General features: G+C 45.7%; 4 protein-coding genes and 1 long non-coding RNA gene across 8 annotated transcripts; 4 read left to right on the top strand and 1 right to left on the bottom strand.

The window, feature by feature from the left end:
* Positions 1 to 410: 410 nt before the first annotated feature.
* On the top strand, positions 411 to 4255 carry LOC100839105. Its single transcript, XM_003571981.4, has 2 exons — positions 411 to 1658; positions 3701 to 4255. The coding sequence occupies exons 1-2, from the start codon at positions 465 to 467 to the stop codon at positions 3716 to 3718; spliced, it is 1212 nt and encodes a 403-aa protein (XP_003572029.2). The 5' UTR covers positions 411 to 464; the 3' UTR covers positions 3719 to 4255.
* A 2645-nt stretch (positions 4256 to 6900) lies between these two features.
* On the top strand, positions 6901 to 14374 carry LOC112271827. 2 transcript variants are annotated; one of them, XM_024462009.1, is made up of 3 exons: positions 6901 to 7888; positions 8376 to 8456; positions 14055 to 14374. In XM_024462009.1, the coding sequence occupies exons 1-3, from the start codon at positions 7741 to 7743 to the stop codon at positions 14162 to 14164; spliced, it is 339 nt and encodes a 112-aa protein (XP_024317777.1). In that variant the 5' UTR covers positions 6901 to 7740; the 3' UTR covers positions 14165 to 14374. The 2 variants fall into 2 exon arrangements, with proteins under 2 accessions (XP_024317777.1, XP_024317776.1); XM_024462008.1 differs by lacking the exon at positions 14055 to 14374 and adding an exon at positions 13116 to 13513.
* Positions 10484 to 11947, bottom strand: LOC100830536. The gene is made up of 2 exons (XR_731606.2): positions 11327 to 11947; positions 10484 to 10888 (listed from the first exon to the last, which is right to left on the bottom strand). It is a non-coding gene; the product is annotated as an uncharacterized LOC100830536 (long non-coding RNA).
* Positions 14375 to 15547: 1173 nt separating the features above from the next.
* On the top strand, positions 15548 to 18461 carry LOC100838489. 2 transcript variants are annotated; one of them, XM_010236655.3, is made up of 2 exons: positions 15548 to 16801; positions 18330 to 18461. In XM_010236655.3, the coding sequence occupies exons 1-2, from the start codon at positions 15605 to 15607 to the stop codon at positions 18330 to 18332; spliced, it is 1200 nt and encodes a 399-aa protein (XP_010234957.1). In that variant the 5' UTR covers positions 15548 to 15604; the 3' UTR covers positions 18333 to 18461. The 2 variants fall into 2 exon arrangements, with proteins under 2 accessions (XP_010234957.1, XP_003572028.2); XM_003571980.3 differs by lacking the exon at positions 18330 to 18461 and adding an exon at positions 17625 to 18084.
* On the top strand, positions 18420 to 23560 carry LOC100830230 (hippocampus abundant transcript 1 protein). Of its 2 annotated transcripts, XM_014901390.2 has the most exons (14): positions 18420 to 18626; positions 20400 to 20511; positions 20609 to 20721; positions 20813 to 20935; positions 21031 to 21239; positions 21316 to 21391; positions 21727 to 21813; positions 22005 to 22085; positions 22187 to 22219; positions 22315 to 22368; positions 22475 to 22516; positions 22611 to 22689; positions 22797 to 22867; positions 23026 to 23560. In XM_014901390.2, the coding sequence occupies exons 1-14, from the start codon at positions 18456 to 18458 to the stop codon at positions 23086 to 23088; spliced, it is 1314 nt and encodes a 437-aa protein (XP_014756876.1). In that variant the 5' UTR covers positions 18420 to 18455; the 3' UTR covers positions 23089 to 23560. The 2 variants fall into 2 exon arrangements, with proteins under 2 accessions (XP_014756876.1, XP_014756877.1); XM_014901391.2 differs by lacking the exon at positions 22797 to 22867.

The raw sequence follows: 23560 nt of genomic DNA, 5'->3' as shown, positions 1-23560 counted from the left end.
GTTCAGTGGGAATCTGGATTTTTAAGGTCTTGTTCCGTTAATCTAATTCCTGTACTAATCCAAGTGGAAAATCATTTTTCTTTAAGGATGAGTCTGACATTGATTTGGATTATGATAATCCAGCTTTTCCAACAGAATTTTGACTATTTTTGTGTTTTCCTAACCATCCTTTTGACTATTGAGTGTAGGAGTATTATTTTTTCAATTGACAAGTCCCGAAGTTCTACTAGGCCAAACTGAGCCCTCACAGCCTCACTCTAAAAGGTGCACAGACAAGTTCTGAATCAAATAAGGCCATTGATTTCCTGGGCCTTCGGCTAAAAAGACCTAGTTCCTGGGCCGGAGGCCCGCTTGTCCCGCCCATTTCTCTTCTGTAATCTGTTGCATGCTAGCCCGGTTGATGGCCTTCGGCTAAACGAAACTGCAGCCTCGTTTTCTCGTTTCCTCTGTCGAGCGCTCGAGCCATGGCCTCTCGAGAAGCGCGGCCGCCGCCTTCGCAGAAGAAACAATCCCCACCACAGGGTTCCACCACAATAAGCGCCCTCAGCGACGACCTCCTGCGCGAGGTATTCCTCCGCCTCCCCTCTCTCCCGAGTCTCGTCCGAGCCGCCCTAAGCTGCCGCGCTTTCCTCCGCGCCGTCCGCTCGTCCCCCGCCTTCCGCCGTCGCTTCGGCGAGCTCCACCCTCCCCCTCTGCTCGGTATCTTCCTCGACATATACGGCCCCGCCATCCCGGTGTTCGCCCCCCTCCGCGGCCACTTCGATCCAGACCTCGCCGCCGCCATCCGTGGGGCGGATTTCTTCCTCACCTGCCTCCCCGACGGAGAGGACGCCGCCTCCGAGTGGGCAATCAGAGAGTGCCGCGATGGATATGTCGTCCTTATTAGCTTTAATTCCAACCAGATGGCCGTCTACAACCCCCTCACACGGGCCCTGGATCTCTTGCCCCAGCCGCCCGGTGAGATCTGCGAAGACATGTACGTCGAGTTCCATATCGTCACATCCGACGAGGACCCCAGGTTGTTCCGCGTTCTCTGCGTCTGTCACGAAGAGTGGGGGGCGCAAGTCGCTGTCCTCTCATCGGACAATAGGCAGTGGGAGATTTTCCCATGGGTTGATACAAAAACTGGGAATGATGAGTACTCGACTCACGACGGAACGCTGCTGAATGGGTCCATCTACTGGACACAACTGAACCGCGTCAATGGGCGTGTGTTGAACACCGCGACAATGCAATTCTCTCGAATTGAGTTGCCGCTGCACATGGAAGGGCAAGGAAAATGTATGGCTGGTGAGACCAAGGATGGGAAGCTCTGTATCATGTGTGCTATTCAACTCACGCTGGTTCTCTGGATTTGGAGAGCTGGTGATGATGGTGTCGAGAGATGGATGTTGGACAAGACATTTCTGTTGTCACAGGCAATTACTGAGACTGCTCGGCGTTCAGCAGTAGCATCAGCGCCTCATTATGCACTGAAGATTGTGTCGATTGTTGATGGCTTTGTGTACATGTCTACTTACTTAGATCATAGTGTACCTGGCTGGTTCCTGTCCTTCTGCCTAGAAACAGCAGAACTGAAAAAGCTCTGCCCTATCCTTCATGACGACGCTTCATATCCCTACGTCATGTCGTGGCCTGCTTCATTGCTACTCAATAAGGTGAACCCTTGACTCTAAGGTGCATGACTAGGACAAAGAACTTAACGCGCAAATTTTTACTCTTTATTCAAGTATTTTACTGATATTTTGCTAAATTCTGTAGATGTAATTCTGGTTAGATTTACTCATTTAGTCATTTATAGAAATTGCATGCTACCTGTGTGCTTTCATGTATTGTACGATACTAGCAAATTCTCAGCAGAGGACAAAAGAAATAAACGGCCCAGCGAGGTATGCTGGCTGCCCACCGTGGTTTGACCCCGAAGGTCGCATCGCATTCTGGTGTCTCGCCTTGCTAAAATTAATATATGTATCTATATACTGTTGGAATGCAATCTCGCATCTCTTACAATTTAAATTCAAAAAAGAAGAAGGAGAAATATACTGCATTTCTAGACCAAAGACCACTAGGCCCGTGGTTCATATTTTCTATACTACTTACAAAGTTTCTAGTTGGCGGTGAGCTTACTCCTCCCCTCCACTTGTACTGACATGTGGTGCCATGTGATGACTGAGCTAGGGACTGAAGGGGAGACTCCAAACTCAAATCCTTATTTTCCTTGGCATATGCCCTAACATAGAGGAGCAAACAGTTTAACTTATTCCAATTTCACTCGACCAGTTTTGTTTTTAGCTACGATGTGGTTGTCATATGAGACGTTGAATTGTTTGTTGCACAATTGCTGATAAATCTAAAACAACTGCACTCCATTGGCAAATTATTCTCTCAGCTTTTTTTTTTGGTCCCATAGGAACGCATGAGCATCATGCTAGTTTCTGAAAGCAATCGAATCAAAATTACATTCTCCAGATCATGTGATAATTAGAATAACCCCATCCTGTCCGCTGGCTTCTTTTATTGTCAGCTTGTTCCACAGCTTTGCACCAGAGACTATTTCGAGGATCAATCTTGTGAGTGAGCTATAGTATAGCATTAATTCTAAATTGACCATACTGTAGTTGTAAGGCCAGATGTGGTGTTTTTAGCCATCTTGCTCCTCTTGATCGAATTGATGCAAAAAGGATTTAGAAACTGTAAAACATACGATAAGGTCAATCATTTCTTCAGCACTAAAAACAATGCAGTGTTCATCTGTTGGCTGTTTTCTTCTCTTCAGATTAACTCCAGATGAAATGCTAGCATAAATAACCACAAGAAAAGCATATCTTGTGAGCTAACCTAGTCCGATACTTCCACATACACCGCATTTGGCGAAACTTGGAACAGATGGTACCCGATAGTGTGTCTGCTATCTAGGGGAGAAGTATTACTTTATTCTACGACTCATACCAAGCCTAAAGGTCAGATGGCTCCAAAGTTCTGCTGAACTCAATGCCTGCACAAGCATCTCTATTTTTATTGCCATGGTATATATGACGAATTGCCGACAAGATAGGTGTATATGAAAACTCAAAAAAGGCTGAACGTTGCTTCGATGCTCCCGAAAAGTATTCTTTGGCGATCAATGTGATTTCTAAACTGCCAAGTTTTCGGAAGTTCTCCTGTTTGCATATATATATGAACAAATATCATCGAATAGCCTTCTGTCATATGTACAAAATGGTTTGCGCTGTGAAGGTAAAGATGCATGTTGATCCTAACGACATATCTGTAATCTCCATTGTATTATTAAAGTTAGGAAAAGGGTACAAATTACAAGATAAGTTTACAGTTGGAATAGATGGAATCAGGTATATTTTGTTTTGCATATAATTTCTCTTATAGTTTACACGTATCGACCTGCCAATCTGGAGTAATTCCAGATTGATGCCGAGAGTTGTGGTGATGAAGCAGGCACAGTGTGAAGCTGAGAACTAATGCTCTTATCTTATAGTACTCCCTCCGTCCCATATTAAGTGACTCAAATTTGTCTAAATATGGACGTTATATACTAAAATACGTATAGATATATGTAATAGAAAGTCACTTGATATGGGACGGAGGGAGTATATGCATGCAAGAAGTAAAACCCCATGCTAAGATTTTATTTTTCCTAATTTTAAACCAATGGTGGCTGATTGCATCAATATCTGTTTTGCAGCCAAGCTTATCTAGTTAAAGTCCGTGTGAGCTGCGCAAAAGTATTGAGGTGATATGTGCTCTGCTCGATTGCAAAAGGAGCCTCGGCGACTACAGATGAAGGATGGGGCGCGTGGACTACTGCTGGAGAATGTTACGCTGCTTCGAAGGTCTCAAGGGGCGCAGCGATCGGCTGGGGAGACTGAGCTGTGGATTACTGCCTGATGTTGCTGCACTTTTGTTCAAGCGCAAGGTGTGTTGCTGCTAGGCCGTGGTTGCTGATGACTTTGGTTGCATCGTTTTTGTCCTCATCGCTGGGTCTGTAATGAAATGCTCTGAGGGCGTGTGCACATGCTTCGACTTTGGATGTTGGTTATGGAGTCTATTTTGTTGACTGTAGCGGCAGGTTTATGTCCCATGCCCCATGGCAAGATAGCCGAGCCGGCTATTGCGAGTGGGTTTCCTGCCAGTGTTAGATCTAGCTTCCCTTCCCTCTGCTATTGTAATGTAATGTCCCGAACAATGTTGTTTCTGTTGATTTGCAATGGAAAATGGCATAGCCCAGGTCGGAAAAAAAGTGATCTGCTCGGTAAACTCTATCATAGGGCTCCTAAGGCCCAGAAGGAGAATCATATGTTCCATTCAATACAAATTGCAAAAGTTCTTCCATACTACTCCCTCTGTCCCGAATTAACTGTCGTGGATTTGCATAGATTCTTATGTAAATCCACGACAGTTAATTCGGGACGGAGGGAGTACAAAGCTTCAGTGGACATAATCAAGAAATGCAAATTTGCAGGCAGGTGTTACGGGCTACAATAAATATGCTGGTCTCGTTGATTCCACACGAAGGATCTAGCTTCTTCAGTTATAAATTGTAAGAACTTCCTTAGAACTGTCAGTTAGCAAGCAAAAATCTAGTTAGGGGGGATGGGGGGGGGGGGGCGAAGAGATGGATGATCACACTGAGGCTTCCATGCTTACATGTATTGTCACACTCAACCATTTTTCAGTTGTGGTATCTAAGAAGTTTGAAAATTGCTCAGTTTTTTCAGTGGAGATTGTCATGCATGCGAGAATTATTGATGTTTATTTAGAAGTATAGAATACCTCGATGAAAATTTGTATGCAAATATTCAGAGGATCCGTGTATGTTCTATGTTTTCCTCACCAACCAGACGCTTGAGTCTACAGTTAGTTGGATCGAAAATTGAACCTTGTTTTTGAACTGGACAGAAGTTCTACTGTTTGAACTGAAGTGCCCACTAGATGAACAGTAGTTGGCAAAATAAAACTTTGAAATGCCAAAAAAAGTAACGCACATATTTGTTCCTTGAGAAAATGAAAATTTTATGCCCTTTACAAAAAATAAATCCAGATTTGTAAATAAACATTATAACCACTGAATTGTTTGCTACACAGGGTGTATAACTGATCTTCTTCTTTTTTCATGAAATGAAAAATTATAAGAAAGGTACATGTACAAATTTTTCCAAAATTTTGTGAAATTCGGAACACACTTTTCACCTGATCCTGGAACCTGGATCTACCTTTACATGTGGAGTAGCAAACTTGCCTGCTATTAGATAGGTTTCTGAGTTTTGGGGCCTCGGTCCTCACGCCTCACGGAGTCGAGATTATACGTGGGCAAACCCCGGGCCGGGCCGGGTTTGGCCGGGCTTCATAAAAGCCCGACGGTCAAACCTGAAGCCCGAGCCCGGCCCAGCTCGAAACCTCAAACCCCGAAAATATGCCATTTAAGCATTAAAGGACTTGACTATTTGCAACCGTTATGCACTTAAGGTAGGTACGGAACGATCTGCCCACGAGCCGAGGGGCGCTAAGCGCGTGAGCGTGAGACTGGCTCGATACGCGTTTTAACAATCTACAGGCTGTCCGATCGCATCGCTAGAAGTGGCCATAGGAACGAACGATTGCATTGCATGCATGCATGCATGTAAATCAAAATTGCTGATGTTAGCAAATATTCTCCCCTTCTTCGAGCTTTGAAATGTTTTAACTTTTTAACGCCATGCCCGATTTACGATTTGTTTTCAGCGCTAGATTCGTTAAGACGAGAGCTACAGAACTAGATCTCACTTGGGTATGTACCGGTAACTTTTTTTATCGGCTCAAAACTTACAAACCCGTGATATGTGAGTTATCAACCCGTTCACAAACAGTTACCGGCTACACTACTAGATCTCATTTCGGAACGCTTTTGGTGGTTACTCTTCTAGCACTGATAACTGGGTAACTATAACATCATCATATTGGTTATTCTAACCCAAACAGTGGGGTAACTATATAAGGGATATGGTGGTTACTCTAATCCAAGCTTCTAACCCAGACATTTGGGTAACTATAACAACATAAGGTTGGTCACTCTAAGACAAAAGACTTGGTAACTACTTTGGGGATATGGTGGTAACTCTAACACACACAATTTAAATGGATAACTTTGTTAGTGTGCGATGGTTACTCTTCCAACCCAGACAATTGGGTAACTATAATAGCATCAGGATGGTCACTCTGACACCACATATGGGTAACTACATTAGGAATACGGTGGTAACCCAAGGACATTCCACCCCACATCAGCCTAGCTGAAGCATGAGGTTTGAGAGTTCTGAATCAGCCTATGAGCACTATATGGGTTATGCTCTAAGAAATGGTTTTGGGATAAGAGTACAGTACTCAAGAAAGACAAAAGATGGTTACCTTAGGATGGCTATTGTAAAGGAGGCAAACCTTACAACCAGAAAGAAGACACACAAAACCCCAAAGCATTGTGAAAAAAAGGAGGAGGAGTGTGTAACGGCCCGAGAGCAACCCTTTTCCTTTTAATCCCTTTTGGACTGTTTTGTAATTTAATTGTCTTCATCATCATGTCATGCTCATGTCATCATTAACTTCTTGCCATGTCATTAGCATCATGTCCCATTGAAATCAAATTCTTTTGCATAAAGCTGCCGTTCCATGTGCTTGTCTTTTGTTGTGTTTGTAAAAGCCTGAAATTATTTTTATAAAAATCCTAATTTGAGTTTGACAAATTATTTTCGGATTTAGTTAGACCTAGCCACTCGTCTCTTAACTTATTTCGAAAATCTAAATTGCAAACCTGTATTTTTTTGTTTGAGACTTTTGTTGGCCCAAAAGCCCACTAAGCCAAACCCTAACCCTACCTATTTAATCCCCTTTTCCTTCTCTCTTTTTCTTTCTCCCTCTTTTCTTTCCTGGCCGCCGCCACCCTTCTTCCTCTCCCACGAGCTCCCACTGCTTCCTCCCTGTCTGTTCTTTGCCCTTCCACCCGAAGCCACCTCCTTCTGCTCTCGCTCCGGCGAGCTCGCCAAGCTAGCGCTGTCGCCTCCCTCGCTCGAGATCCACCTCCAGGAACCCCCTCAGCACCCTCCCGCAGCCCGAACCGCCCCGCCTGCGGTGGTCTTCCATGACTCCGGCCGTGCGCCGCCCATCGCCGATCCGCGCGACCACGCCCTCCCGCGCCTCGTCGGCATGTCCGTTAGCACCGCGCCGACCTCATGAAGCCCCTGCTGCCCTCGCCCGAAGCCCCGCGTCTCGGAGCGCTTCCGCATCGACCTCGTCTCCAACCACCGCCGCCTCGCCGTTGTTGGGTGTCTCCAGCGCAGGATTCGACCCGCCGCCGCCAATCGACTCCCCGTGCTGGCACGCACGTGGATAGCCTCTCGGAGTGCCACCTCAACCATCGGAGATCCCGCGCGCCCGTCGTCTTCCCCAACTCCGTCGCCGTCGCCGTCGCCGTTGCTCTCCCCCGCCGGACTGCTCCTCCAGCCCCAGGCCCAAATCGGCCGACACCCAGCCCAGCAAGGCCCGGACTCAGCCCGCAAGCCCAAGTCCATCAGAAGCTAAGCTCATAGCCCTTGCTCCTTTTCTTTTTCCTGAAGTTGTTGCCTGACGTGTGGGCCCTGTTGGTCAGCGCCTCCGTGTGCTCGCTGCTATTGCTTTTGTCCGCTGCTGTGCCGTTTGCCGCTGCTCCGCGAGTGCTTCGTTGCGCCGCTGCCCAAGACCTTGTTGCGCGCCGCGATGACCGACGAACCACGGAGCCAGAGCCACGAACGACTACAACCACGACGATTGAACGACTACTTCGCCTACGACGGCTACATCGTGTGTGACTACTTTGGCTACGTCGGCTACTTCCTCTACATCGTGACGCCGCAACGAGTCCAAGGTATAACGAGCGACCGTTTCGTGAGCCGACCGTCCCGTGGCGTAGACTCGTAGATTGCGATATTTGAAATGCGTGTGTTGTATGAGATGGCCGTGGTTGTATCGATAGTGTCGATAGTTGCAGGTAACTTGTTTCCATTGGTGTGTGCAACGCCGACCTAGTCGGATCTTTGTGCTATTCTTGTTAAATCATGTGTTGCACCTATCCATGTCATTCTCATGCATGATAATACAACTATAATGTTGAGTGTAGTTAATACATTAACTATATTACTTGCATATGGAGTTGTATAGATGCTATAGATAGATTTTTCGGACTCCATTTAACTTGATAATTGTATATCGGATTTACTTTTGAAATCCTTAATATGTCATGCATCATTCCTATATGCCACGCATCACTGTTTGATTGCGCATATCAATTAACTTGTGTATCTTGTATGCTTATACTCTCCTTCCATGTTGTGTATTTGCTTCTTCTTCGTTAGTCTCCGGTTCCTACGACGACGACTACACTTGTGTTCTTCTTTCAGGATTCTTGCTCAATTCCGGGCAATTGAGTACTCCAGGCAAGCAACCCTTCCTTGACCATGTTGATTCTACCTATTGCTTCTCCCTCAATCTTGCATTAAGTTACGATCTCAGTCTTGTCACGATGCCTCTAGGTTGCATAGCTTATTAGTCAGCTCTACTTATTGCCCTATGTCTTGTTACTTGTCCTAATACCATGTCACATATGTTTTTGGTCATTAGAAGTCTTGCTTAGATTGCTAGTCTAGTGTTCTTACTTGGGATTCTACAATTGCTACATCCACATGCTACTTTATGTTTAATTGCAATTCTTAAAACTGTGGTATGATATTAAACTGTAACAAGGCAACGATGGGAGACCGTGCTCTAACGCACTGGTGATTTGTTCCATTTGCGCCGACCTAAGGACTGAGTTCTCGTTTTCGCTGATCCAAGAAACATCGCGCTAACTGTTCGTGGGTGAAGCCCTCGACTTAGTACTTAATCCTTAGCTCTTCCAGGGGCCACATAGTTCGGGCGTTCCATTTGGCATTTGCATTGCATGCACACAGAGATTTGTGGAGACTTGTTGGTGACTTTGCATTCATACATGATTGCGGCAGTAGTCTGGAGTGGTCATCCTGGGGGCCCTGAACCACTGCCAGCTGTCCTCGCAACTCTTGAGTCCGTACGACGCTTCGGCCGGGCCCTTGTTTCGGATAGACTCAGTTTGGTGTTCCCCCTGGATTAGTTGTGGAACTTGGAAACGTCGTGTCGCTCAATCCAGCCAGCACACATTTGAGTGTGAGCACGCTTGGTATTCGTGGGTTGGTAGAACGTGTACGGGTAAATTGGGGCACCCTGCAGGGATAAATCTTTCGGAAATCCGTGTCCGCGGTTATGGACGACTTGGTTGGTCGTTACTTGATCATAGAGAACTTAATCAACTTAATCTCAACAACTTGACTAGTAATTAGAGTTTATTCATGGATATGCTCAAAACTGCTTAAGTGTGAGTGTCCTTTGGATTGCTTCCTCACAGGGTGTTGAGGGGGTGATATGAGGATTGTAATGTTTGGTGTTTAGTAAATAGGTTAATCACCTCACTTAGTAGACGCTTCTCATTCTCTACTTAGACGTTGTTAATAGAGTGTATCTCCATATATTGTTGCTGCTGCATAACCCCACCATATTCCCTCCTTTGAGACTTGTTGCATAATTAGTTTAGTTCTCCTCGTAAGTCTTGCGAGTACTTTGTACTCAGTTGCTTTGCAACGTTGTTTTCTTCAGAAGTTCCAGCAGAGCAGGTGAGCCGCTAGCTTCTTCGTGGAGCACGACGTTGGATTCGATGTTTAGCCAGGAGATCCAGATCAGGGTTCTAAGACTCGTGTGGGTTTCCTTCCAGCTTTCAGCTTCTTCAGGCCATGTTGTATTCTTGTCCGTACTCGGGCATAGTTCGACTTCCGCTGATGTAATGATGTAATGTTGGGACATGTGTCCTCTCTTTATAATATTTGTTATTCTGCTCCTTGTATGAGCTTTGTAATTACTCTCTTCTGTAGAGTTTTGGTAATGATATTCATGTTGCAAAATCCTGCGATGAGCACATTAATGCGTGTATGTATTGAGCTGTTTATCATAGGTTAAGAACCTGAGGCTTGAATTATGCAAATGTTAGCAATTTGGTGCTAAATTGCATAATTCCGGTCCCGGGGTCTTACAGAACGTATCAAGAATCCCTTGCGTAAAATGTCACAAAGTTACCAAGTCACATCGGACAAAGTTACCACCCTTCTATGTACTAGTAATCTTGCATGGGCAACGTGCGTCTCACTAATGATGAACATTAAGAAAGCATCGGTTCCTTAGTCATGCTCAAATGCTCATGCTCCTGTGCCACAAACCACCCACTCTGCAGTGTAAAAAGTCACCACCCTAAATGGCACAAAGTTACCAAGACACAAAAGACAAAGTTACCACCTTTTTGTCTATCAAGTTATCACCATGTTGTCTATCAATTTACCACCCACTCTATAGTATAAAATGATACCACCGGCCCTAAATGGCACAAAGTTACCAAGACAAAGAAAATAATGTTACCATCTTCTATCTATTAAGTTACCACCCTGCTATCTACTGAGTTACCACCCACTCTATAGTATAAAAAAGTCTCCACCCTAAATGGCACAAAGTTACCAATACATGGACCTGAAAGTTACCACCGTGTTTTCTATTAAGGTACCACCCACTGTAAAGTATAAAAAGTCACCACTCTAAATGAGACAAAGTTGCCAAGACACAAAGGACAAAGTTATCACCATGTCGTGCATTAAGTCACCATCCATTCTACATTATAAAGAGTGATCACCCTGCATGGTACAAAGTCAACAACAGACAGAGGACAAAGTTAACAAGCAACAAAGAACATATTCTTAACCCCATCATCCCTATCTATATCAACCATGGCCTCCCTTTTCTTCAACATCAAGCACTGTACAATAAATCAAAGTTCAACTAGTTAGATCCCTGTTAGTTCAAACAAAACCGATAAAAAAATTGAATGCCAATTAGAGGGAAAGTAGTAGTAACAAGTAGAACTCAAGCAGTAGGACACAACAAAGCTACCAATGCAAAAAGGAGCTAATTACCACATGCTTGGAGTGGACAATTATGAACCTAATTGTCTGAATTCAAAAACAAGAATCAGCATACATTGATCTGTACCCAGTGCTTGGAGTGGAGAATTATATATGAACCTATATAATTGTCTGAATTCAAAAACAAGAATCATATATAAACTCATCAATCTCTACTAATGCATTGGCACACATGCATACATGTAGACACCGCTGGGCATCAAATCTACCAAAAATCTGGACATGCATACACAAAAGTTGTACACTAAATCTCCATCAACACACATACTTACATGCCCTGTCACGCACCGCTCCCTCTTCACCCTGTCATGCACCGCTTCGCAGGCACCAACATCCTCTCCATCTCTGCCATCCATGTCGGGCAAATCCTCATCCTCTGGCCATGGCCACCACCGTGTCTCATCCTCCATATCAAGATAAGCATCCAAATTGTATGCGCCAATAGCCATGATCTCGATGAGGAGGACACTGAAGGAGTAGACGCCGGTCTTGCCCGTGGGCTAGGGTTGTGCCCACGTGCTCCACCGGATCCACGTACCCGACGACGGTGGCCTGATCCGAGCCCTTTCCATCGCCGGTCACCGCCGCGAGCCCTCAATATCCTCCCTGATCTCAAGATCGATGGTGGTGGGGAGGCCTTCGCCGTCGTGCGTACAGGAATTGCGAGCGGGTCCGGTCAAGGCTGCGCCTGCACGGCATAGAGGCGGCGGCAGTGGAGGACGAGGAGCAGACGAAGGTGGCCATGGTGGGGAGGTGAGGCGCGAGGAAGAAGAGGAGAGGGAAATGAGGATGGGATCAGGGATTTGGGGATGGGGAACCGTGCGTGCATGCCTGGTCGAGCAGAGGATGAAGACGATGCGAGAGAAGGAGGAGCACACGGGTGGGCTGCTAACAAGGCCTAGGCCCAAGCGGGAGAAGGAAAAGACAGAACGTGCGGTAGCAAAATAAGTACGGAACGTTCTCCAAACAGATAAATTGTTAAAATAATTATTTTTGGAATAAATAAATGATTTTTATACCTATTTTTCCTAAAAAAATCCATTTTTAGTTATTTTGGGTTTTTTGGGCTTTCGGGCCGGGCTTGGGACTGGAAAGCGAGGCCCGAGCCCGGCCCGGGACGTTGGGCTTCGGACCGGGCCTGCCGGGCCGGGCCACCCATGCCCAAATATAGTCGAGAACGGCTCTTTTCCCTTTGCTCTCCTGAACCCCTCTCCTGAACCCTTTCCTCGTTTTTCCAGTGGAGAGCCGCACCATGGCCTTCGAGCAACTGCCGCTGCCACCGCTGACGAAGAAGAGGAAATCCCCCAACCCGCTACCACCACCATAAGCTCCCTCGGCGATGACCTCCTGCGGGAAGTCTTCCTCCGCCTCCCCTCCCTCCCAAGCCTTGTCCGCGCCGCCATCACCTGCCGCGGTTTCCTCCGCATCATCCGCTCCTCCCCCGCATTCCGCCGCCGCTTCCTCGAGCTCCACCCGCCCCCGCTCCTCGACCTTTTCCTTGATATCTACGACTCTGATACCCCTACCTTCCGCCCCCTCCGTCGGTGCTCTGATCCGGACCTCGCTGCCGCCGGCCGCGGTGATTTTTTACTCACCCGCCTCCCTGACGACGACGAGGGCGTCGCTCCCAAGTGGGCAATTCGGGATTGCCATGATGGCTATGTCGTTCTCGTCAGCTACAACACCAGGCACAGGGCCGTCTACAATCCACTCACACTGGCCCTTGATCTCTTCCCCAAGCCGCCTGGCGAGATCTGCGAAGAAATGTATGTTGAGTTTCATGTCCTTTCCTCCGAAGAAGACCACAGGTCTTTCCGTGTTATCTGCGTCTGTCACGAAACGTGGGGCGCGAGCCGCCGTCTTCTCATCAGGAACCAGGGAGTGGCAGATTTCCCCGTGGGTGGATGCTACAAGCCTGCAGCCTGGGGATGACGAATACTCAACTCACAATGGAATATTGGTGAATGGGTTCATCTATTGGACACAGGCGAGCCGAGGCAATGCCCGTGTGCTGAACATCACAACACTGCAATTCTCTCTAATCAATCTGCCTCCGCACAGGGACGAGCATGGAGCACTTACGCCTGGTGAGACGAAGGATGGAAAGCTATGTATCGTTTGTGCTGTTGGACTCACGCTTGTTATTTGGTCCTGGAGAGCTGATGATGCCGGTGTCGAGAGATGGATGCTAGAGAAGACATTTCATTTGTTGCAGGTGATTGATGTGCTCACTCGTTCGGTGGAGCATATTGCGCTGAAGATTTTGGTGATTCTTGATGGCCTTGTGTACTTTTCTGCTTACTATGAGTCGGATCCTAATTTATCTGGCTGGTTCCTATCCTTCTGCCTAGAAACATCAAATCTGAATAAGCTCGGTTGTGTCCTTCACTTTGACAATTTATATCCCTACATCATGGCGTGGCCTCTATTTATATATCATGGAAAGCTGATTGATAGTACTCCCTCCGTCCCATATTAAGTGCTGAAATATTACATGTATCTAGACGCTTTTTAGGTATAGATACATCTAAATTTGGCACATCTGAGTCACTTAATATGAGACGGAGTGAGTAGTATTTATGAAACCTGAAATTAGGTTGAACTTATTTCCATGTGTCAAAGAAGTATTCCGTGACATTATACATAGGGCATTTGAAACTTATGACAATGCGTCAAAGTATTCCTTGATACTATACGTAGGACACTGGAAACTTACTTCTATGTGTCAAAGACGTATTCCTTGATACTTCCATGTGGCAAAGAAGTATTCGACACAAGAAACTTACTTCCATGTGGCAAAGAAGTATTCGACACTAGAATTTGTGCTACCGAAGTTAGGAAAAGGTACAACCTACGATATCTGCTGATATAGATGAAATTACTCGATTAGTTTGGCGTTACTTTTCTTTATCACAGTTAGGAATCCATCTTCTGTGCCCAGCAGCTCCAATGAAAGTCAGCTTATCCAGGGTGGCTGAGTTTTTGGTATCTATTTTTCAGCCCAGCAGCTCCAGTTAAAGTCCGCGCGAGGTCCAGGCAGAGATGGAACCATGAAGGGCAAGGCTTCATTCAGTTATAGCCTTTTATCTCTTGGTGGAACTTCCTTATAACTACCAGGTGGCAAGTTTGGGGATGAAATGACGGATGATTACACCAAAGCTGCATACTTCCATCCATTGATGCACTCTACCACTCTCCAGCTGATTTATAACTGTCTTAGTGTGTAACGGTGCTCAGCTTTTCTCTAATCTATCATGCCGGAATGTCATGTGAAACAAGAGTGGTCTTTGTTTTGAAGAGTTGAATTGAATGCCTCTCAATGAAATCATGCAATATTTTGAGACATAACCGTGTGTTTATGTTTGTTGCATCTTTTGCTTAGCAGACAGACGAGCACTTTGAGTTGGATTAAAAATAAACCTGGTTCTCAAACTGGACGGAAGTCCAATGTTTGAATATGATGTCACTGCAAATTAGAGATGTAAATGGGTCGTCGTTAGGGTACGTGCGGAACTTACTTAGTTCAATCAAATGAATTCGTTTTTAAAAAAGTAATGTTTTTTGGTAGAACTTCCTAATATGCTGGCAAGTGGCCAGGCCGGCAGATACCTAGTTAGGGCCTTAGAGCATGTACTCTACCATCACACCGAAGCCCCGTGATTCCATCCATTGTTGTACAACTTGTACTCTACAATTGTCCACTTGTTGCATAACTTTCTAAAAGAAGTGTGGAGACCAGTAGAATTTTACCGGCAAAAAAAAAAGTAGATGATAATTTGTTACGCAAATATTGGGACGCTATTCCTGTGTATTTGCTGCATACTTAGTATTCTAGCGCATGATTGAGTCCACCAGTGACTACGATCGAACTAAATCTGGTTTTCGAACTGGATGATGAGTTCTGAAATGATTGGATTTAAAATGCACTGCAAAATAGGAGTAGCATATCCCACATGTATGTCAAGTTCTTTTATTCTTTCTCCGTTCATTCACAGCCCGTTTGGTAACCAAGAATTCATTTCATTTAGTAGAAATGAAATGAAATCTAATTTTTAATAGAAATTCATTTGGTTGAATTTGAATTTCGGGTTCAAAAATCACTTTTGTCTATCATATGAAATTGCAGGATGAGAGACAATTCCACGTAAATGATGGCTTTTTGAGAAAAGTTGGGGTTAGTTATTATGTGTTTCTTGTGGTCAATTTCGTGCAACCCAAACAAGTTGGGTTGAATTCAAAATGAATTCCTGAATTCTATTCCCAAATGATAGGTGCAAACGAGCTCTGAGGGGAATCAAGTTGTCAACTCTCTCTGATTTTTTTTCCAGATAGAGAATCAAGTTCTCAAAGTCCAATACTTGTAGCATGCTGGCCTGCTGGGAGCCTGGGACCATGGGCCGGTTAGGGCAGTTGCTTGCTTTTGGGCGTGCTTTCTTGGGCTCACGGCCTCTCTTGTCCCTTCCTCTTCTAGCTTGCTCACACCGGAAATTGGCTACAGGCTCCAGAATCCTCTCATCCTTTTGACCTTTCCCCGTTTCCGTTGTCGCGCCATGGCCTCCGAACAGGAGGAGCCGCCGCCGCCGAAGAAGCAAACCCCACCAGTCGCTCCCACCACCATAAGCTCCCTCGGCGACGACCTCCTGCTCGAGATCTTCCTCCGCCTCCCCTCCCTCCCAAGCCTCGTCCGCGCGGCCTTCACCTGCCGCGCCGCCCTCCACGCCGTCCGCTCGTCCCGCGTCTTCCGCCGCCGCTTCCGTGAGCTCCACCCGCCGCCACTTCTCGGCCTCTTCCTCGACATATACCACCCGGAAACGCCCCCTTTTGCGCCCGTCCGTCGCCGCTCCGACCCGGACCACGCCGGCGACGCCGCCGCCGTAAGCGGCGCCGATTTCCACCTCACCCGTCTCCCCGACGACGACGACCCTTACTGGTCAATGCGCGACTGCCGCGATGGGTACGTCGTTCTCGTCAACTGGAACACCGATCAGATGGCCGTCTACAATCCCCTCACACTGGCCATGCATCTCTTCCCCATTCCGCCAGAAGAGATCTGCGAAGATATGCACGTCGAGTACCATGTCCTCTCCTCTGAAGAAGACCCTAAGTCGTTCCGCGTTGTCTGTGTCTGTCACGAAAAGTGGGGGGCGCAAGCCGCTGTCATCTCATCGGACACCAGGGAGTGGCAGATTTTCCCATTTACAGAGGCTGCAAGCCTGCAGGATGGGAATGCCGGGTACTCACCTCACGATGGAACACTGGTCAATGGGCACATCTACTGGACAAAAGCAAGCCGAGCCAACGCCCGTGTGCTGAACACCACGACACTGCAATTCTCGCTAATCGATTTGCCTCCGCACATCGAAGGGCAAGGAGTACTAACACCTGGTGAGACTAAAGATGGGGAGCTATGTATCGTTTGCGCTGTACAGCACACCCTTATTGTCTGGCTGCGGAGAGCCGATGATGACGGTGTCGAGAGATGGATGCTGGACAACACATTTCCCTTGTCACAGTTGATTGCTGTGCTCGCTTGCCATCCAGTGGACCATGATGTACTGAAAATTTTGGCGATTGTTGATGGCTTTGTGTACTTGTGTACTTACTATGAGGATGATCCTAATTCACCTGGCTCCTTCCTATCGTTCTGCCTGGAAACAGAAAAGCTGGATAAGCTCTGTCCTATACTTCACTTTGACGATTTGTATCCTTATATGATGGCGTGGCCTCCTTCTTTGGTACTCAACAAGGTAAACCCTTGACGTGGAGGTGCTTCAATGGTAGTTTTCAGTAGGAATATATTTTATTGCCCTGTTATATATCATGGAAACTTGACCTGATAGTATTTATGAAAATTATGAATGAAGTTGACCTTACTTACATGTGTTGAAGTATTTACCGGTGACTGTAAACATTCGTAAATTGTCAAGCATGAACTCACTTGTTTCTCATTTACTTCCGTTAGAAAATCTATTTCATATCTGATTAGCCCGTATGAGTTATGACCTTACATGCGTTGAAGTATTCAGTGGTTATTGTCAACATTCATAAATTGTCAAGCATGAACTCACTTGTTTCTCATTTACGTCCGTTATGAAATCTATTTCATATCTGATTAGCCCTTATTAAGTTTTGTTCTTTGCTCTGCCCTATGTAGAAAATGGTTTCTAGTGCAAGTGTTAAGTGAACATGTTGACCCTAACAATATATCTGTAATCTCCACTGTATCCGTAAGGATTTAGTTGGCAGTTGAGGTATATAGATGAAGTTACTTAATTAGCTAGATGTTTGCCTGTATTATTTCTCAATTTCGCGTAGTTAGGAATCCATTTGATGTGCAATGGGGCTGTTAGAAGCTCGGAACTGATAAGTACACTGCAAAAATTTTGGCACAACAATCTCTGAACCTATTCTGGATTTGGACATGTGATGATGAAGCAGTCAGAGCAAGAAATTGAGAATTAATGGATATGCATTTTCAGAAGAAAGTTAATTCTATGTTGTGCTAGTTTTTCTAATTTTGTAAAAACAAGCTTATTCAGGGTGTCTGATTGCTTGATACTATGTTTTCAGCCCATCAGCTCCACTTAATATCTGAGCGTAGCTACTAGAATTTACTGAAGTGATATGTGCAAAGTGAGCTGCATCACACATGTTTCCTGAGGAATGAGGTGCATAGGAAGAGACATATTTTCAAGTTTTTTCTGCTACAGAGCTTGGCTGGGGCAGAAGGCTGATCACAAAATTGCAAGCAGGGACATGTTTACTATCTTCTCTTAGAACTTTTGTTCTTTTTGAACTTCCAAATATCTGAGATGAACTGTATGAATGGTCTCACTTTTGTGAGAATTGGAATGCTATTGTGCCTTTTTTGTCCGCTAGAGAAATAGAGATATGATGCGTTGGGAGGTCATGTAAAGAAAAGGGTGGTCTCTGTATGAAAGAATGGTACTGCAAGTCTTCTGATGAACTTTGTATGAAAGCGAAAGCGGAGGCACCAGACATATTATTTCTTTCCTTAACAGCCAACCAAGCGGCCCGTGTTTTTCTTATTTCGAACAAGCCTTTTTACTTTCTCCACTTTGTCACTATTATTTTTTCCAGACTAATCTTCAAGGAAATTATATTCCAATATGCTTTACCTTTAGTATTTACTTTGCTTCTTTCCCTGCCTTGTCGGTCTAACCGTATCGATCTCCATTTCCGTAAGATTTGAGATGTCACTAGCGCTTAATTATAATTAATTCACTGTCCTCTGTGCATGTCATGTCATAGCAGTAATGAAGAAAACTTATAAAGAGAGACAAGAGGTGGAGTTGGGAGAAAGGCAGTCACGCAGGACAGGCAAAATTAGAAAAAAGAGACGGAGAGGGGATATCAGTATCTCGTTCAAGGGCACTGAAGATGAAGGAGCTGGCAGCGGCGGAGCTGGGGCACCTGCTTGTGTTCGCCTTCCTCTTCTGCGTCGGAGCCTTCATGGCGGCGCCAGTGATCACCGACGTGACGATGGCGGCGCTCTGCCCCGGCCAAGACCAGTGCTCCCTCGCCATCTACCTCACCGGCCTCCAGCAAGCCGTACGTACTACTCTCCCATGCAAATCTCTGGCTATCCATCCATCCATTTCTTGGTTCATCTATACGCACGAAAAAGAATAGTCAGCTGGGCTTCATTTGAGTTCAGGTGATGATCTAGCTTGATTTTCAATTTCTGCATGCATGCCAAGTTGCATGCCTGCGATTAAGTAAGATCTCAAGATATACTTGAAATTATCATAATTAATTAGGAGACGGGTGTCGAGACTCGAGATCAATGTTGCTGTATAGTTGCTATTGATAAAACTTAATTTCTTCTTTGCTTTCGCTTGAGCGTTTTAATTTGCGAGGCCGGTGGGGTTGTAGGAACACGAAGATGGCATGAACCATGAAGGGACAGCACAGAGGGAGTGGAATCCCCACTATGCACGCCTGCCTTTTCACTTATGCAGTTCCCCCATCAGATCAGTTAGCCATCCACTGCTCCATATGTCCAAGTCACTAGCTAGTTGCGTAGCCACGGTTTGGAGCATGCAAAATTCTCCCCGGCCGGCCGGTTTCCCACAAAAATTGAGTTGGGTTCCGTAAGAATTATCGAGCTACGTAATAATTTTGCAAACTTTGGGTTTTGATTCCATCTCTCGAGAGTGAAGAAATATTTATCAGTAAGAACAATTACTAATCCTCCGTGATCTCTGCGTCCTAAATTAAGATGAGTACAACCCAAGGAGACAGGATACATGTACGTAGGCGGTAACACGTCGAATAGTGAGTTGACGAGACTCTTTCGCCGAATTACGCCGTATCTGCCGGTCGGTTTGAGCTATAGCTCTAGTATGTGTTGTGCTATAAGGTGCCTGGTCGACGTTGCGTCACAAGGATGATACGACTACGCAGGCGCGAGATCTCGTTTTTGTCGACACATCGTAAGCAAGGAGGCAAAGCATGCAGCCCTTTGTGAATGTCGCACCGACCATGCATTTACAGCTCTCTGGCGGTGTCAAAAGCTAGGAGCGGCTTTGCTTCCCATGTACAGTATGGGCTAGAGACATAAGAAAAGTCGTTGGTAAGCTAGTCTCACCTCGCGGGACATAAGAAAAGTCGACAAGAAAATAACCAAAAGCAGATCAGCTTATTCTTTAGCTTTAAAGGAGTTTCTTTAACCTGCAGAGGAGTTTTCCATGTTAGAGAAAACAAAACGGCAAGATAGAAGATAGAAAGTACTACTCCCTCCGTCCCATATTAAATGAATTTCTATTAGTACATGTATTTAAACTTTTTTTAGGCGTAGATACATTCATATTTGGTAAATTTGAGTCACTAAATATGAAACGGAGCGAGTAGTAACAGGGTAAGGCGGGGCACCGGGCTGGGTCGAACTGCAACTACTTGCACTTGCATCAGAGAGAGTGCTTACGTCCCTGGTAGGTAAACTTTTCGTAAAAAAGAATTAACGAGGCAAAGCTATATATGTGGGTATCACGATATATACTGAAAATGGGCGTCGCTTGTTAGGCAAAAATACTGTGGTGTGCAGTAAAAATTGCTAATAAGAGATCGAGATGGAAGCACAGTAACAAAACGACGTTGACACGCACGCACCGATATGACGATCGATGCAGCGTAAAGCGAAGCCTTCCGGTCCTTTCGGGTCCGCATCATGGGCTAGCAGCTCGCACTAGCACAATCCTTGACGGCGAGCGCCACAGGACGAGCAGAAGCGTGCAATATCATGAAACATAAACCAGCGGTGGAATTGAGTACGGTGCATGATAGACACTGATGGCAGTGCTCGTCTTTGGATCTCTACTGCAGGTGACTGCGCTGGGTGCGCTCGTGGTGACGCCGGTGGTGGGCAACCTGTCCGACAGATACGGCCGCAAGGCGCTGCTCGCGCTCCCCGCAACCGTCTCCATCGTTCCACTGGGTAAACACTCTTTTGACTTTTGATCTCCCACAGGCAGGCAGGCCACAGGAGAATATTCAGTGGAGAGCTCACGTCGTTTCTCTTTTCTTTTGGCTAGCGATCCTGGCGTTTAACCAGGCCAAGGCCTACTTTTACGCGTACTACGTCGCCAAGATGCTCACGTCCATGGTCTCCGAGGGCACCATGATGTGCCTCTCGCTCGCTTACGTGGTAAACTTGCCACAGCCCACAGCTCAATCGCCTCTCTGGCTCTCTGTCTTGTCAACACCGATCTCATCTCCTTTGGAGGACGGACGTGCAGGCTGATAAGGTGCCCGAGGCGGGGCGGGGGGCGGCATTTGGGGTGTTCTCCGGCGTCTGCACCGCCGGCTTCGTCGCCGGCACCATCGCCGCCCGCTTCCTCTCCGTCTCCTCCACATTCCAGGTATCATCATACTTGTGCTTCCCGCTGGCTAAGTGGCTATCACATCCGGCTGCTGCGTCGTTTCTTGATTTGCGACCTTGTGCTCTTCATTCCAGGTGGCGACGTTGGCGGCGGTCGCTGCGGCGGTGTACATGAGGGCCTTCGTCCGGGAGACGGTTGGCGGCGCGTCGCTGCTGCGCGACGAGGAGGCCTCCCGCCGTCTGCTATGCGCCCCCTCCTCCAGCGCCGACGAGGCGTCGCCGAGGCTCCCGCCGCTCCGGAAGGCGCCGTCGCTGCCAGAGATGGCCGCGCTTCTTACTAGCAGGTCACGTCTATGTCCTGAACCTGGAGCTTAATTCTACCTCGGATTACCTGCTGAATGCCTGCGATCCACTTTGCAGCTCCACTTTCAAGAGAGCAGCGGTCGTCACATTCTTCCACGCCCTTGGTGAAACAGGCCTGCAAACTGCACTGCTGGTAATCTTTTTTTCTACTCCCTCCGTTCCATAATTTTTGTCGAAATCTTACATGTATCTAGATATTTTTTAAGAATAGATACATTCATTTTTGGACAAATTTGAGACAAGAATTATGAAACGAGGGAGTACAGTATAGGAAGACTGGATGACACAAACAAACAAAGTAGAGACATACATGTAAATACTGTATATGCAGAGGTTCCACTTTAAAGGTAGCAGTAAGGGGGGGTCATGAAACAATCTAATGATTTTCATGTCCGTCAAGTTCAAGTGTGCTTGACCGACCTCTGAAATGGTTCTTCTAACTGTTCTGTCTTTGGGTCACAAATGCAGTATTTCCTGAAGGCGCAATTCCATTATACCAAGAACCAGTATGCCAATTTGCTGCTTATTATTGGCGTCACAGGCAGCTTCTCACAGGTGCAATACTCTAAATTTTGCAATGTTTTTTCCCCTATGGCGGCTTAACCTGTGACCGTCTCTTCAACTGTGTGCAACGCATGATACAGAGACTTGGAGAGTGATATCCCGATTGTTCTAAAAAGACGCCCATTTTTGTGCTAAGATTTTACTTTTCGTGCGCCTAAAGCAGTTCGTGATTTATGATGCAGCTGACCGTGATGCCTCTCCTAGCGCCGAAGTTGGGTGAGCAGAGGCTATTGATTGTGGCACTTCTAGGGAGCTGCGTGCACGTAAGGGCATTGCTATTGTATAGTTCAGCTTATTTATTTTTGGTTAATTAGTTCTCTGAAACAATTATTTGATTTGATTTGATCTGACGTGGATGCCACAGGGATTCCTATACAGCATCGCATGGTCATTCTGGGTATGCAACTGAGATAGATTGGCAGTATTTTAGCTCATAGGGAATTGTTTGGCTTCGTTGTGCTAAATGTCATGTTAATTTGGTGGTTCTTGAAGGTCCCTTATCTTGCTGCAAGCTGTGTGATCCTGAGTATCTTGGTCGGCCCTTGTGTAAGTAGTAGTGAACTTTCAGTGCTCCATCTTTACTATTTGATCTTCGATTCATTTGAGCCATGACAGAACTAAGATTTGTCTATTGAAATATATTTCTTAATAGATAAGGAGCATTGTATCTAAAAAAGTAGGACCTTCTGAGCAGGTACCAATCCACACCATGTAATTTTATCCATGAACCAAATGAAGTTGCTTATTTTCCATAACATACTAGATCTCTGCAATAATTTTTATTGAAGGGAATGGTTCAAGGGTGTATCACTGGAATCAGCTCAACTGCTAGTGTGATATCTCCTCTAGTTTTTACTCCCCTCACAGGTAAGCAAGCATCTGTCACTATCTTAATTAGCAGAACAAATTATGTCTGCCCACGAGCTTAGCCAAATATGCCTCTAGAGATAACTCTTCTGCCATTGGTTTGACAGCCTGGTTCCTGTCAGAAAATGCACCTTTCAATTTCAAAGGTTTCAGCCTTGCCTGCGCTGGATTTGCAACAGTAGGCTCCCTAACTGAACATGCATGCTAGCAATATGGTTAAACTAATTTGTTAATGCAATTTAAACCTCGCCTTCCACTTTTTGTTTTGTAGATATCCCTTCATATCAACTTCTACGTACTTGATATTGACGTTTATTTCTACTGTACATCTTGCAGTTGGTAGCACTAACACTGAGCATTAATATGAGGCCCGCAGAAGTTCAGCCAGATACCAAATAGAAGGCACTACAAGAACAAGTGAATACATGTCCATATATAGATTTTAGATGTATATAATGCTGATATTTTTTCTTCTTTCTTGCTTAATGTCAATAGTTACGGTTCAACTTGGGCAGCTGTTCCATCATTGATAGTGGATTAATAGGAACAGCAAAATAGTGGTGTGAAGTATCAAAAGTAGAAGCAGATCTACAGTCTTCGTTTTTTTTTTCATAAAATTATCTTTAAGTGATTATAGGTTCCACTTTTCATCTAAGCCGTATATTTGAGATCTAATGGCTGGAATGGAAGAGGTTTTCACCTGATACGACGCCGAGAGAAACACGGAAGAAGAAAAGAAAAACTACGTGGGTTACTGGCCTGTTAGCGATGAGGTTTTCTTTTTCTACTTTTTTTTTCACAACTGAATTGCTTATTCACATCCACTTTTGTAAAGAGTAAAATGCATCAGAGGTCGTAGTTCTTTCGTAAA

Source organism: Brachypodium distachyon, chromosome 3 (assembly GCF_000005505.3).
Source record: "Brachypodium distachyon strain Bd21 chromosome 3, Brachypodium_distachyon_v3.0, whole genome shotgun sequence".
Taxonomy (NCBI): domain Eukaryota; kingdom Viridiplantae; phylum Streptophyta; class Magnoliopsida; order Poales; family Poaceae; genus Brachypodium; species Brachypodium distachyon.
The sequence above is the reverse complement of the archived record's forward strand: the minus strand, read 5'-3'. Positions and strand labels throughout refer to the sequence as shown.

What these genes read in the sequence shown, in the direction of transcription:
- LOC100838489 (XM_003571980.3), top strand. Translation starts at nt 15,605, where the DNA reads ATGGCCTCCGAACAGGAGGAGCCGCCGCCGCCGAAGAAGCAAACCCCA.
- LOC100830230 (XM_014901390.2), top strand. Translation starts at nt 18,456, where the DNA reads ATGAAGGAGCTGGCAGCGGCGGAGCTGGGGCACCTGCTTGTGTTCGCC. An exon ending in GCCGCGCTTCTTACTAGCAG is followed by an intron (nt 21,240 to 21,315) that starts GTCACGTCTATG and finishes TCCACTTTGCAG; the next exon opens with CTCCACTTTCAAGAGAGCAG. An exon ending in AGTTTTTACTCCCCTCACAG is followed by an intron (nt 22,690 to 22,796) that starts GTAAGCAAGCAT and finishes TTGGTTTGACAG; the next exon opens with CCTGGTTCCTGTCAGAAAAT.
- LOC112271827 (XM_024462008.1), top strand. Translation starts at nt 7,741, where the DNA reads ATGACCGACGAACCACGGAGCCAGAGCCACGAACGACTACAACCACGA. An exon ending in GACGCCGCAACGAGTCCAAG is followed by an intron (nt 7,889 to 8,375) that starts GTATAACGAGCG and finishes CTTCTTCGTTAG; the next exon opens with TCTCCGGTTCCTACGACGAC. An exon ending in CGGGCAATTGAGTACTCCAG is followed by an intron (nt 8,457 to 13,115) that starts GCAAGCAACCCT and finishes GCCTCCGCACAG; the next exon opens with GGACGAGCATGGAGCACTTA.
- LOC100839105 (XM_003571981.4), top strand. Translation starts at nt 465, where the DNA reads ATGGCCTCTCGAGAAGCGCGGCCGCCGCCTTCGCAGAAGAAACAATCC.